General features: G+C 46.7%; 2 protein-coding genes across 2 annotated transcripts; both read right to left on the bottom strand.

Annotated features, from left to right (window-relative positions):
* Positions 1-2,385: 2,385 nt before the first annotated feature.
* Positions 2,386-2,928, bottom strand: LOC136498277 (cytochrome c-like). Its single transcript, XM_066494226.1, has one exon. The coding sequence runs from the start codon at positions 2,870-2,872 to the stop codon at positions 2,531-2,533; it is 342 nt and encodes a 113-aa protein (XP_066350323.1). The 5' UTR covers positions 2,873-2,928; the 3' UTR covers positions 2,386-2,530.
* Positions 2,929-4,382: 1,454 nt separating this feature from the next.
* LOC136496295 (uncharacterized) lies at positions 4,383-12,117 on the bottom strand. The gene is made up of 8 exons (XM_066491943.1): positions 12,055-12,117; positions 9,862-9,970; positions 7,043-7,138; positions 6,002-6,168; positions 4,915-5,020; positions 4,739-4,834; positions 4,524-4,606; positions 4,383-4,388 (listed from the first exon to the last, which is right to left on the bottom strand). Exons 1-8 carry the CDS (start codon positions 12,115-12,117, stop codon positions 4,383-4,385), a joined length of 726 nt encoding a protein of 241 aa, XP_066348040.1.
* Positions 12,118-14,287: the final 2,170 nt, after the last annotated feature.

The following is a 14,287-nucleotide window of genomic DNA, read 5'->3' as shown; positions in this document are numbered from 1 at the left end:
ACCTGCCGGATATGGATCGCATGAGATGCAGTGATTATTTGCGTGCCGGATATGGATCGCATGAGTGTTTTGATCCTGCCGGGTAGATGTTGACAATCCGTATGTTTTAGTTGTAGAGATAAGTAAATAAATAAACTCTTAATAATTAATCTTAACTTAAATTGATTGAATGGATCGATCAATGACTGTTGACAGATAATAATTTTTTTGACGAGAATCCCTGCCTGGATTATATTAAGAACAATCGAGAGTACAATCATGATACATATATATACTTGCAGTTAATCGAAGCCCAGAGCTATTATATAGAGTAAGCTTCAATTCACAGACATATATATAGATGGACGATGTAAAAATTGTGGAATAAAGAAATGAAAAGGTATTATTTAATTTATTGGTACCTGCTAGGTATAGTATATATGTAGCGCGCGAAAATCCATATGCATGCATGCATGGTCAATGCAAGAACAAATTAATTAAATAAATTAAAGAAGCTATTATGTATGTTTGTAATAATTAAGCCGTGGTGGATTCCTTGAGGTAGGCGATGAGATCGTTGCGCTCCTTGGGCTTCTTGAGCCCCGGGAAGACCATCTTTGTGCCCGGGATGTACTTCTTGGGGTTGAGGAGGTAGTCGTACAGGGTGGCCTCCTCCCACACGACGATCATGTTCTTGTTGGCCGTGGAGTAGGCGTAGCCGAGGGTGGTGCCGGACTGGCGGCCGAAGAGGCCGTGCAGGTTGGGCCCCTGCTTGTGCGCGCCGCCTCGCTCCACCGTATGGCACTGCCCTGCACCGTCGTCTCGCCTTAATGGCGTTGCGGTCGCGTATGCCGTGTCCCCACCTGTCTCCGCGCGCGCACGTGGTCTGGCCACAGTGTATTGTAGCGGGTGCGTAGACGCCGCCTTAAGTTTGGTCAGCCGCGTCCTACCAAGGCGTGGACGAGCTGAACCCACTACCGCGCCCGTCTCTCCTTCTCTCTGCTTTTTGCTGTCGTCATGTCACGTCGCGGTGAAGCCAGAGAGCGGGCACCTCTCATCAATTCCTCGTGATCACGTCTCCGCCTTCACGCCCCCTCTCTAGCTGACCCCACCCCGCCTTGACTCGCATCACGCCGAGCTCCAATTTTGGAATCTTGCCACCGCCGTGCCGTTAAGGCCCGTCGCCGTCGTGTCGTGGCCAGTCTCAACCACTTTACCTCGCGCTAATTCCTTTGCACCGTTAGCTCGCCTTGGCTTCCTCTTCGTCATGCGCATGCTAGTCGCAGCTTTTGTGTCGCCTCCTTGCCGCTGATGCGGCCGGGCCTTTGCGGTCCGCCGTTCACCTCGCCGCGCGCACGCGGCCAGCTTTGCTCTGGTCGTCTCTGGCCGAGCCAGCTTCTTATTAAGGTCACTGGTGAGTTGTTGTTGCTCATCCGCTGCCCTACTGCCTTGATTATTGTTGTGGCTCACCTGAACGTCGTCGCCATTGCCGCAGGGTGTCCGCCGTCGTGGAGAGGTCCTTCTACGGCGTTCTGGCTCGCGCAACCGCCGCCCATCGTCTCGCGTCGAACCCTAGGTGAGCGTCGGCCTCGTAGCCAGGTCAGCGGCGGTCCTGTGTGGCCGGTGTAGGCACTTGTGCCACTTTTTACCGTGCCAGAGCGTGCCGGGATGGCCGAGGGCCTCACCGTTGTAAACAGGAGAAAGGTCCGGGGGTTCTTTTTGCATAAGTGTTGTCTCTAGGAATAGTAACGTGGACTGCGGGTTGTTTTGCTCATAGTCCCGGGGCGTTTTTCGCATGAGTGTTTTGGTCCTGCCGGGTAGATGTTGACAATCCGTATGTTTTAGTTGTAGAGACTTGCCTTCCATGAGATGCGGTGATTATTTACCTGCCGGATATGGATCACATGAGATGCGGTGATTATTTGCCTGCCGGATATGGATCGCATGAGTGTTTTGGTCCTGCCGGGTAGATGTTGACAATCCGTATGTTTTAGTTGTAGAGACTTGCCTTCCATGAGATGCGGTGATTATTTACCTGCCGGATATGGATCGCATGAGATGCGGTGATTATTTGCCTGCCGGATATGGATCGCATGAGTGTTTTGGTCCTGCTGGGTAGATGTTGACAATCCGTATGTTTTAGTTGTAGAGATAAGTAAATAAATAAACTCTTAATAATTAATCTTAACTTAAATTGATTGAATGGATCGATCAATGACTGTTGACAGATAATAATTTTTTTTTGACGAGAATCCCTGCCTGGATTATATTAAGAACAATCGAGAGTACAATCATGATACATATATGTACTTGCAGTTAATCGAAGCCCAGAGCTATTATATAGAGTAAGCTTCAATTCACAGACATATATATAGATGGACGATGTAAAAATTGTGGAATAAAGAATTGAAAAGGTATTATTTAATTTATTGGTACCTGCTAGGTATAGTATATATGTAGCGCGCGAAAATCCATATGCATGCATGCATGGTCAATGCAAGAACAAATTAATTAAATAAATTAAAGAAGCTATTATGCATGTTTGTAATAATTAAGCCGTGGTGGATTCCTTGAGGTAGGCGATGAGATCGGTGCGCTCCTTGGGCTTCTTGAGCCCCGGGAAGACCATCTTTGTGCCCGGGATGTACTTCTTGGGGTTGAGGAGGTAGTCGTACAGGGTGGCCTCCTCCCACACGACGGCCATGTTCTTGTTGGCCGTGGAGTAGGCGTAGCCGAGGGTGGTGCCGGACTGGCGGCCGAAGAGGCCGTGCAGGTTGGGCCCCTGCTTGTGCGCGCCGCCTCGCTCCACCGTATGGCACTGCGCGCACTTGGTGCGGAAGATCTTCTCGCCGCTGCCGGCGTCACCGACAGGGGCCTCGCCGAAGGAAGCCATGGCACGGCAGCAGATCTCGAGATGATCACCGTCGGAGTCGGAGATGATTAATTGTACTGTCGTCGTCGACCGCCTGTACGTGTGCGAGGATCGGAGTTGATGATCGATCCAACAAGTACACAGGCACATGGATATATGCATGATCCGCGCCGGCGCGCGTCCGATCGACACCGACACCAATATAGTGCTTAACTAATTAAGTAGACACTAACAATAGCAATTAGAGATATCGAAGAGGGCGGGCGACCCATCGATCGATCGATGGTGCCCGACGGATCAGGATCAGCTTCAATTTCATTTCCCGTGGTTGGCGCGGCCATCCATCTACAATATATTATAAATTGCTCTCGCCTTCTTTTTTTTTTACATCCATTTATATCTAGATACATAGCAAAATAGATAAAAAAATTAAAGCGATATTTCTAAATACATAACTATTGTCTACATTGTAGAAGTAATATATCTATAAAAACTAAAAACTTCTCTCGTAATTTGAAACCGAAGAAGTGTAGTATGGGTGTGTCTACATATCTGGCAACAGATTTTTCAACCAAAAATCAATTTTTTGACAAATCAAAAGCTAACACATCAGCCAACAAAAAATGACAGTTTTGCAATAAAAAATCTGTCAGATTTTGCAAAACCCGTTAGCATTAGCACAAAAGATCCAAAACCCAATAACAAACAACTACCAGCATGTTCGGTTGGCTGGTTCGTATTGTTGCTGGTTCGTGAAGAAATACTTCTGACTGGTTTATGTGAGAGAAAAATACTATTCTGACTAAAAATTTTCAATCGTTTACGACGAGGCACAGCCAAACAAACATCCTGTATGTCGTCGCAAGGGCTCCACACCGCGTCGCTCTGCACGCCGTACCTCCTCCTGGTGCCGCTGGGCCTCCTCGCTCTACTGCTGGCGCTCCGAGCCTCGGCTCCTCCCGTGCCCGTTTTCCCAGGGCCTCAACGTGCTCAGCCGCAGCGCGGGCACCGACGACGGTGGCTAATACTCCGCCGCGCCAGGCGCCGACGAGGAGACGCTGCCATGGCCGCCGGAAAATCAGCCTGCTCGTGGGCGTGCTGACCATGCCGAGCCGGCGGGAGTGGCGGGACATCGTATGGATGGCCTATGCGCTGCAGCCGGCGCTGGCGGCGCCCGCGGGCGTGGCGGGCGTGGACGTCCGCTTTGTCTTCTGCAACGTGACTGACCCGGTGGACGCCGCGCTGATGGCGGTGGAGGCCGGCTCAAAGATTTACGTGCTGGTGCTCGACTGCACCGAGATCATGAACGACGACAGAGAAAGACTCCACCCTGAATCTTGGCTGGGAGAAGCTGGAAGATTTCGTAAATCTGCATTTCACCAAAGAAATAAAGCCAGCAGCCATAAATCAGTCAGAGAAGGATAAAACATATAGCACATTATAGACTTGATCTTCAGATTGCTGCTAGAAAAGATAATAGAATTATACGAGTCGTTTGGCACAAGATTTCCTGACTGAATCATGTCAATGGTTAAAGCTAAACACAAAGAAACTAACAAATGAAATCAAATGTGGCAAAGTATTTTTAAACTTCATCTCTGCATTTACTAGCAAAGAATACAGGTACCATGATCAAGTATAGAGAAAGTAGAAATAAAATAGAAGAGTTTACCTGATCCTTGAAACCACGAGAAAGCATTTCATCAGCTTCATCAAAGAACAAACATCTTGATGTTATCAGGGCGGAGGGACACCCTACGCAGCATGTCAAACACACGACCAGGTTTACCAACAACAACATGCACACAACTGGCTAGAAATCCTTTTGGTCCTCGCGGACAGATGTTCCTCCCACACATGCATGGACTTTAACACCCAACTAATTACCAAGCGCGCGCATGAATTGTGCTTGCTGAATGACATCAAGCCCCTTGCAGAAGGGAACAATTCCTCTCTGCTGAATTGCAGAAGGCTTCTCAAGACCTACACAGCAAAGAACTGGTGGTAAGAGGAATACCATGTAAAAGGCAAATAGGCTAAAACAAAACAGACTTCCAGCCTACCATAAGCATAAATGCCTCTCAGAAGATTCTCTTGGAGGTCCATGTCATCAAAACTCTCAAAAACTTCATCATATGAAGTGAAGAACTCCTCAGTCTCACCGTGCTCCTGTATTACATGAACATACAGAGGTAAAGTTATTAGATACCACTTGGCTCTCAGGTTAAAAGATGGTAAAAACAAGTAGGTAAGGTTTTTTTTTTTAAAAGAATGATTTATATTCCTGCATTTTAGAATCATAGTGCTTAGCATCGAACTGAGAACCCTCAGGTGCCATTCCTGCCATGACTGTAGCCAACAAAACAACATGTTAAGACACAGAAGTTATAGTACATGTGAACAATATGACAGGCAAACAAAAAGGTTTAATCAGGAACCTACATCAAAAGGATGTATACAAAATCATGAACAGTGGCACAATTTAAGCTTATAACAGAACTTGCCTAAAAGACTACAGCAAGAAAGGTGTTTGTGCACAATACAAATTTGTTCAGATACAAGACAAACACAGACACACAAACACACAAACAGAGGGAGAGAGAGAGCACACAAAGACACACACCAGCAACGCCAGAAAAACACATGCACCCAGACACACACAAACACCCACAAACGATGACATCCTTGCTATTTAATCTTGAATGAGAGCCTAGCTTCGATGACAAGTAATTAGGGCTCGGTAAAAAGATGGGAAAAAAAGGAACCACTTGCTATGAAAGCTTCAGTGTCTCGGAGGAAAATGACAGTCCCTAAGCAATGTCACACTCACATTAGACCAAACATCATCTAAAAATAGACACCTAACAGTAACAAAAATATTTAACTGAATAACTGAACATGTTTGGAGATAAGGGCCATATATCAGTCACTTCACACTTTACCCAATTTAGACCCTTTACTTAAAATGGGGATTTTCACCATGGTAGAAGGAATATAAAGCAAAATGTTAATGAATGACAACATGCAGCTCTTCAACAACTAAATAAGTCACCATAACCTTTACTACCACGTCACAGAAGTGAGTAACCAAATGTTTGATGCACCAAACTGAGGAAAAACTAAGCAGCATTAGGTAGCAAGAAAACATACATCTTGGAAGGCCTTAGAATGGATGCTGCAAGCATCAGTGTCCATCGCTGGAGCAGCAGGGGCAGCAGCAGCCTCTGAGACAACAGTCTCATGCTGAATGGTCCGGGGACCCAATACAGAATCAACAACCCTGTGTGCCATGGCACTAACAGTACCAAATGTCATACCTAAAACAAATTGTTCGTTCAAATTAATTCGAGGATTATAATGTTTATATCTGAAGCTATTCTTAAAAGAACAAGCTTGTGTGTCGGCGGCCGGCAAAGGTTGGCCGGTGCGCGCCTCCCACTGTCGCGGGCGAGTCCGGGAACGGCTCCGCGTGGTGTGGCGGTGACCGGCAACCCCCTCTGTCTTGGCGTGATCGCTTGCCAGTGCGCGCCTCCCACTTTCGCGGGCGAGTCCGATAACGGCTCTGCGAGGTGTGGTGGCGGCTGGCAAGCACCCCGGCCCCCCCCCCTCCGTCCAGGTGTGGACGCAGCCGGTGCGTGCCTCCCATTGTCGCGGGCGAGTCCGGCTTTGGCTCCGTGAGGTGTGGAGGCAACCGGCCTCACCCCTCCCTCCGCGTCCATGCCGGCGTGTGTCTCACCGCCTTTTGGGCGAGTCAACGGGATTACTTGAAAGGCTCTGGGCGAAAGCCTAGCTCAGATGGATCTGAGCCAGTGACGAGATCTCCTTCCTGAAGGCGTCATTGAAGAACCTCAGCTCTTGCTGCAGTCTCCTGGTTCGACCCGCTCAGCAAAGGCACATGACTCGGGCGAAAGCCCTGCCAAGCTTCTTGGCTGACGATGACTACGTTGCGGCGTTGTTCACCTCCTTGGAGGCATCGTCGTAGAGTTCATGTGTCTCGGTGGTGGTAGTGCTGTGTTGTTGTATGTGGTTCTGCCACTTCTCGCCCTAATGCTGGGGCAATCCTTCGATGTTGTTTTTTCCTCCTCAAAAAACTATATCTGTAAATTATGAGGACGTTCAGAGCCTCTCCAATCAAATAAATCAGGTGGGGAACGCCTCCCCCCCGTTGACCGTCAAAAAAAAAATGCCTACCTTGAGCAATGGTGGACCCGATTCCTCCAAGCATGGAGCCACCGCCATCCTGACACAGGAGCTGGAGGAGGAGCCTGGCGCGCTGCCAAAAAGAATCTGTGTTTAGGAACAGAAATGAAACACATTATAATTCCAATGCAAAAATAGAATGGACTGTAATTCCAATATAAAATGAACATAATATTAATTCTGATTCCAATGCAATCAACAATTATACTTGTACCACAAATCCATATGTCAGCATCAGGAAGAGAGAGAGAGAAACACACACACAACCACACACTCACACTCACACTCACACTCACCTAAATTGACCGTTACAACTCTGAACATTACACCAAAAAATCAACTATAGCTTCTATTGCTTCCTGACACATCCAATAGTCAACAAATAAATAAAGAAGAGACAATCAGAAGTTTACAAATCTTCTTAAAGACAATTAGCTGCCAATTTTTTTTAAAAAAAAAAACTTAATTGAACATTACAAATCTAACAAAAACAGCTAAAAAATACAATCAACTCAACTAAATAGAAAATCAAAACTCTACAAATTACAGCTAATGGCAAACAAAAAATAGACATAACTACCACAGGCAAAAAAGTGAAGCCTAAAAAAAGGCCCACAAAAAGAAAACCCATAAACACAGGGCCATCATAACAGAGTAAGACACGCAAATTATCATAACTACGCCAACACAAGGTCAGTGGCATTACCACTACGTCTGCAAAAAATAACACTGCTTAATCTAAGCACAGAACACCAAAATATCAGCAAAAGCAGCAGGTCAAAGCGCACAAATATTAGCAAAAGCTGCTGGTCAAAGGCAACATAACAATATACAGGTAGATAACTTCAGTTTTTAGAATTGAAATAACACGATCAGCTACCAGTTTACACAGATGCAGTTCACACTATGAAGTTACCAGTTCATAGAAATAGCACTAGGAAGCTGCATGCACAGAAGTCACTAATCAAAGAGAACCGATGAAGTAGCATCATTCTAATTGCTTCATGATTAATTTAAAGATATATAGAATAAAGAAAGCAGCAAAAGAAACTTATCTAATCTTGCATTTCATCAAACAGTTTATGAGCATGTGATGTAGACTAGGCTCGATCTTCCAAAAGGTATGATAGCGTCGATTGGTGGAGACTCAACGCTCACAATCTAGGCTTCGAACCAAGACTGATTCGGACCCCCGCAACCATTACACCACTGCTCCGTTGGTTATCAACCACGCGAACGCGATTGACCTCGTCGAGAAGGCTTTCCTGCAAGCGAATCGAGAACACAAGCAAGAACGGGATGAACACAATCTAAAATTGCAAATAAATATGAGGCTTATGATAACGAGAAGGAGTTCAAGTCTTTATTTGAAAGGACTAATCACCACAGGCGAACAAGATCAAGAACTGGGGCCCTGATTCACAGCAAGCGGCCTTGGCGGCGACAGTTGCAGCAAAACGACGTCTGTTTCACGAGGAAATCAAGAACTAAACAAAACTCAAACCCTAAGGAGAGCGACGACTGCTATTTATAGAGTCTTGGGCGTCACCCCCCTGGATGCGCCCCTTAATGGGCCCAAACACGATACACGGTCCAACGGACCAAAAGACGGTGTCGCAGCACCCTGACTGATTCTGGACGCTGACTTGTTTCGATGATTTCTATTGATTCTGATGGTCTTTTAATGTGAAACCACTTGGATTGGCTTCCTTATCAAATTAACTTTCTAACCATATGTGGATCGTCGAAAACAGAGTCCGGATGCGTCCTGGGTGACCAATTTAAGAAAGACTGGTCCTAGAGGCCGAGGCAGACTCGAACTTGAGTTGCTTTGGGCCTCCACCTCGGGGACTCGAACCGAATTAGCCTTGAGCCTCCTTCTTGACTTGGACACCCTTGCTAGCCTCCTACCCCTCCTAACCATATGCCAAACATGGTCGTAAACATGGGTGTCATGTCCTCATTATCCTCTCCTTGACGAAAAGCTGTTCTTGACGTCGATTTTGTTTGAAGTCGATCCTGCACAACATGAGGACAAACGAGGTTTCCAAAATAATAGAAGTGGACAATGTTGTGAGAAAGAATATGACCACATGTCCACGTTTGTAGCATGTCTTGTCCTACAGACATGTAGCATACTCGATTGAAATACACACGATCTTTGCCAATACTATCCTGCAAAAGATTAGTACTAACAAGAAATATATTCTCCATTTCTTTGTATTCCACTTGTGTTTGAAAAGTAAAACTAGAGGAATATGGCATAACAACAGTGTTGATTTTACTGTTCTCTAGTTGATCATTACTTTGCACAACAAAAGGAGAATTCAGATTTGTACAAATGTAAACTCGTTGTATCAAATATTGCCCTTGGTTGTTATATTTACTAAAAACATGATATGTATGTCTAGAGAACCATGGTAAATCAGCATATGCATAAAGTTTCTCATCTAAAGAACTAAGATTACATGGAACATCAAATTTAATGTAACCTAAAGTATTTAAAGAAGACAACAATTTTGGCTCGTCAACTTCACTAGCATTATGAATAATAAATCTATTTTCAGCACAAGTGCTCGATTTCAGCACACATATAGCATGATCATTCTTCCATGATTGCATGGGTATAACATAAATATCATCATGCAAGTCATCTTCGTCACAAAAAACATCAAGCAAATCATCTTGTGACAAAGGTAAATAAAGCGAAAGCTCCACTAAAATTTGCTCTATCATAGCATGATTGGTGAAAAAATTCAGCACATCAAGAGAACTCTCACCTTTCATAAGTTTAGCATCGTGGGCTTTACCTTTGCTCTCATGTTCAGCAGAAGTAATAGTTGATGGTTCTAAATTGTCACATGAGACTATGAGCATCTCATTTTTTGTCACATCATCCTCGCTCTTTTGTACATTGTCCTGCAAAAGGTTAGGCATAGCAGGAGGAATAACAAGAGATAGATCTAGTTGATGCACCTCATCATTTGAATTAATTACAAGAGATGGATTAACAAAATTTTCTCTCATAAGATCTTTCATATCATTCCAAGTTTGAGGTTTATCAGAAGGATCTAAAGACTCCTACCAAGATAAAGCAGAATGTCACTGTGGGGGTATTAACCCCTATACCCTTATGGCTAGGTTTGGGCCGGCCCGGACCAGGGGGTCCGACCCACTAGAAGACGACGCGCGGCCCAGCCAATCTGCTCAGAGTCCCGCGCAAGGAATCAAGGAAGACTTAGAGATCAAGCAAGATCCTGGTCGGTTAGAATAGAAATCCTTATCCGGCCATCTATGGCAATTGTAACTAGTTGGGATTAGTTTCCAGATCTGTAACCCTACCCCCCAGACTATATAAGGCGGGCAGGAGACCCCTCTCAAAAATTATCTCATTTACATACAGCAATACAATCAGACGCAGGACGTAGGTATTACGCCTTCACGGCGGCCAAACCTGGATAAAACCTCATGTCTGTCTTGCGTCATCATCTCGTTCGTAGCTTGCGCACCTGTTTGCCGATAATCTACTACCTTGGGCATACCTCTAGATAGACTGCCGACCATATTTCGTCGATAGTGGCACGCTAGGTAGGGGGTGTGCGTACTGCTCCCCAGACGAACAAGATGGTCATCATTCTCGGTTCCATGGCTATGCCGAACGGCCTCACGTTCACCATCGGCCAGATCACCTAGACCACTGGCTCCGACAACTTTGTCGCTATGACCACGGAGGAGGCACAGATCCAATCTACGTTGACCACTGCTTCACTAGCATCAGCTATGGCTTTGACCACATTGGATCTAGCTCCAACCACACCAGCATCGTCTTTAGCCACGCCGACAACCCGTCGTTCGCTTCCTCGCTACAAAGGGAGGCAGATCGACAACACCGACCTGCTCGACTCCATCGATCAGGTCGGCACCAAGCTTGCTGAAACCCTAGCTCTGGTAGATTCGATTCAAAATCAACCTACCGAGTAGGTAACCACTACCCATAATAGATCTACCCGACCAGCTCGGGCCAGTCGTCCTGCACGACTCGGTATGGATCTCATGGTCACGTCTACTCCTGAAGGGCGCTCTGTTCGTCGCTGACCAGCCCTCGCAACGGGTCTCCAGCTCTCCGAGTGTGAAGCCTTGATGGAGAATTACCAGGCTTAGCCCTACGGCTTGCAAAACACTGCTTCCAACTACGCGTATAATATACAACGCTGCTCGGATCTATGTTTTATACATCAACCTCGGCCAAAGCCACGCAACTTCGTCAACATGGTTCGGATTGAGGAGTATCAAGAAGGATCGGTCCACACAGTTCAAGAGGGCGGTTCAAGCTCCCCGTCCAGCATCGCATCTATTGGCTCCATCCACACTGAGCTTCAGCATCGTGACAATGAAGAAGTTGAATACGATCTAGATATCCCAGACCACTCCCCAGGGTTCCCACGATTCCCATCCTTCCCACCAAGGTGAGAAGACTTGATCAATGTCGTCAGTAATGACGAACCACCGGCAGTTGGCGAAATAGAACAAGAAAGGCTAGCGCGCGAAGCACGCAATATTGACCAGTTTAATCGTAGACAAGCCGAAGCCGAGGCAGAAGAAGAGGCACGATGCATAAGGTTCCAACCACGCGATCTCAACAATGCCTTTGATAGGGTAGGGGAAAAGCAGGTCTTCAGGACTCCAAGCGCCAACGTAACTGTTGCTATGGCGACAATGCAACGACTACCCAATACCCCAGAAATCTAGGCAATTCATGATGATGTACAAGCCTACCTGATGGCTGCTATAGCCCAGACCACAGAGATTGCAAACCAAGCCTGGGCTCCGTCCGTCTCAGTCGCCAGTACTCAAGTCACCCATAGTCACTCAACCAACGTGTCTCACGCAACAACAACCCACCAGACAACCGTCAAGGCAGAAATGGTGGTCATGATGGTGGTTGGGACAACAACCGCCGCAACAATTGAGACGATAGTCGATGAGACAACCACGATAATTGCCGTAATAACTACGGTCGTAGTGGCAATCGGGATCGCCATGATGGCAATAACGATCTCCGCCATTCCCTCGGAGAACATGATCTGCGCGATCGCATTAACCAAAGAGCCAACAACCATGCATCCCACAAAAGCTATCGCCATATGGAATATGACACTACCCACGGCCCTTTGGGTTTGAAGCAGTTTACTCCTCACCTTCACCAAGTCGTGTGGCCAAAAAACTTCAAGCTCGAAAAACTCTATAAGTACGATGGCAAGGAGAATCCCGAGTTATGGGTCATGCTCTACGAAACCACATGCAGATCAGCCATGGCTGATGAGCACATCATGTCTAATTACTTCCTAGTCACCATCGGCCATGCAGGCCACCAATGGCTGGTCAGCTTGCCAGCAAACTACTTTGATTCTTGGTAAGAGCTCAAGCAAGCATTCATCAACAACTTCATTGCTACTTGTGAACAACCCAGCAACAAATATGATCTGCAGCTGATTCAAGATCACAAAGATGAGCCACTATGCGAGTACGTCCGACGCTTCTCAGAGATGCGCATCAAGGTCCCATGAATCTTTGACAACGAGGCAATCGAAGCTTTCATCACTAGTCTCTGCTTCCACGATGCCCTAAGGGACAAGCTCCTCCGCAAAAGACCTGAATCGGTCACAGCGCTCCTAGCTACTGCTAAAAAATATGTGGACGCCAATGATGCTAAAAAGATAATCATCGAAGAAGTAGCAAGGGTTTCACGCTCCGACCACCCCTACACCGCGACGACTACCGTGGCAACCATGGTCGGAATGACAATTTTGATCGCCGCAACCAGCGCAATGATTTTTGTGACCACCACGACTAGCGTAATGAGTGGCGTAATCGCCATGACAATTATAGGGGAAAGCGTGCTCGGGAAGATGACGGCGAAGTCAATATCATTAAAAAAGGTGGCGGACGTCGCAACTACGAAGAAGACTATGCCAAAGCATTGAAAGGACTCTACCAGCTCCATCCCAAGTCAAACCATACCATGGAGGATTGCCGTGTTCTCAAATCCATCTACATGCACCAACAGGCTCTGGATAAATCCGACAAGCCTAACGACGCAGGGGAGCAGCGTAACGAGGACAACGATGATGAAGACGCATATCTCCGTCACAAGTACGTCAAGCCAACCGACCACGTCCACACCATCATTAGGGGCAGAGTGTCCATCGAGACCAAATGAGAGCGCAAACTGCTCGCCCGCGCTTGCTTGAACGTGGCCAATGCCGATAACCTCATCACCGATCCGCGGCTCCCTCCTTGGTCTCACCGCGAGATCTCCTTCAGCAGAAAGGACCAATGGGCTACGATACCTAAGCCAGGGCATTTTCTTCTGGTTCTCGATCCTTGTATCAACAAAGTTTAGTTCGATAGAGTGCTGATTGATGGCGGCAGTTCCATCGATATACTGTTCAAGAACAGTTTGTCAGCCCTAAAGATAACCTAGGCTGATCTCAAGCCATAGGAGGCATAGTTCTAGGGTGTTCTCCCTGGACAGAGCTCCACACCTCTCGGGCAGATCACACTACCTGTGCAATTTGGTACCCTAGACCACTTCTGCACCGACTACGCCAACTTTGTGGTCGCCGACTTTGAAGGCACCTACCATGCTATCCTTGGCCGACCAGCGCTCACCAAGTTCATGGCCATACCTCACTATAGGTATTTGGTGCTCAAGATGCCTTCTGAGAAGGGGGTTCTAACTCTTAGGGGCAACGTATATGCATCTTACACCTACGAGGATGATAGCTTCAAAATAGCAGAGGCTCACGACCTCTCTATTCGCATGGCTAAGACCATGCTCAATGCCAAGTAGACCCCAGCCAACCACCTAGAGATCCTAGAGCTCGAGGCCCTATGTAAGAACATCAAGTCTAAAGAGCACAAAGAGATCCAGCTGGTCGATGGTGACCTAGCAAAATGACCCTTATCGGGGCCAACCTGGATCCTAAATTGGAAGACGCGCTCGTCAGGTTCTTAAGGAGCAACGTGAGTGTGTTCGCATGAAAACCCGCTGGCATGCCTGGTGTACCTCAGAACTTGATCGAGCACTCCTTAAATGTTGATGGCAAGCCCAAACCCATTAGGCAGAAGCTATGATGGTTCGCTCGCGACAAAAAGGAGGCTATTAGGGTAGAAGTTACATGGCTTTTAGCAGTTAGATTTATCAAAAGAAGTGTATCATCCAGAGTGGTTAGC

Source organism: Miscanthus floridulus, chromosome 12 (assembly GCF_019320115.1).
Source record: "Miscanthus floridulus cultivar M001 chromosome 12, ASM1932011v1, whole genome shotgun sequence".
Lineage (NCBI taxonomy): Eukaryota > Viridiplantae > Streptophyta > Magnoliopsida > Poales > Poaceae > Miscanthus > Miscanthus floridulus.
Note: the sequence above shows the minus strand (reverse complement) of the source record. Positions and strands in the feature narration are given on the sequence as shown.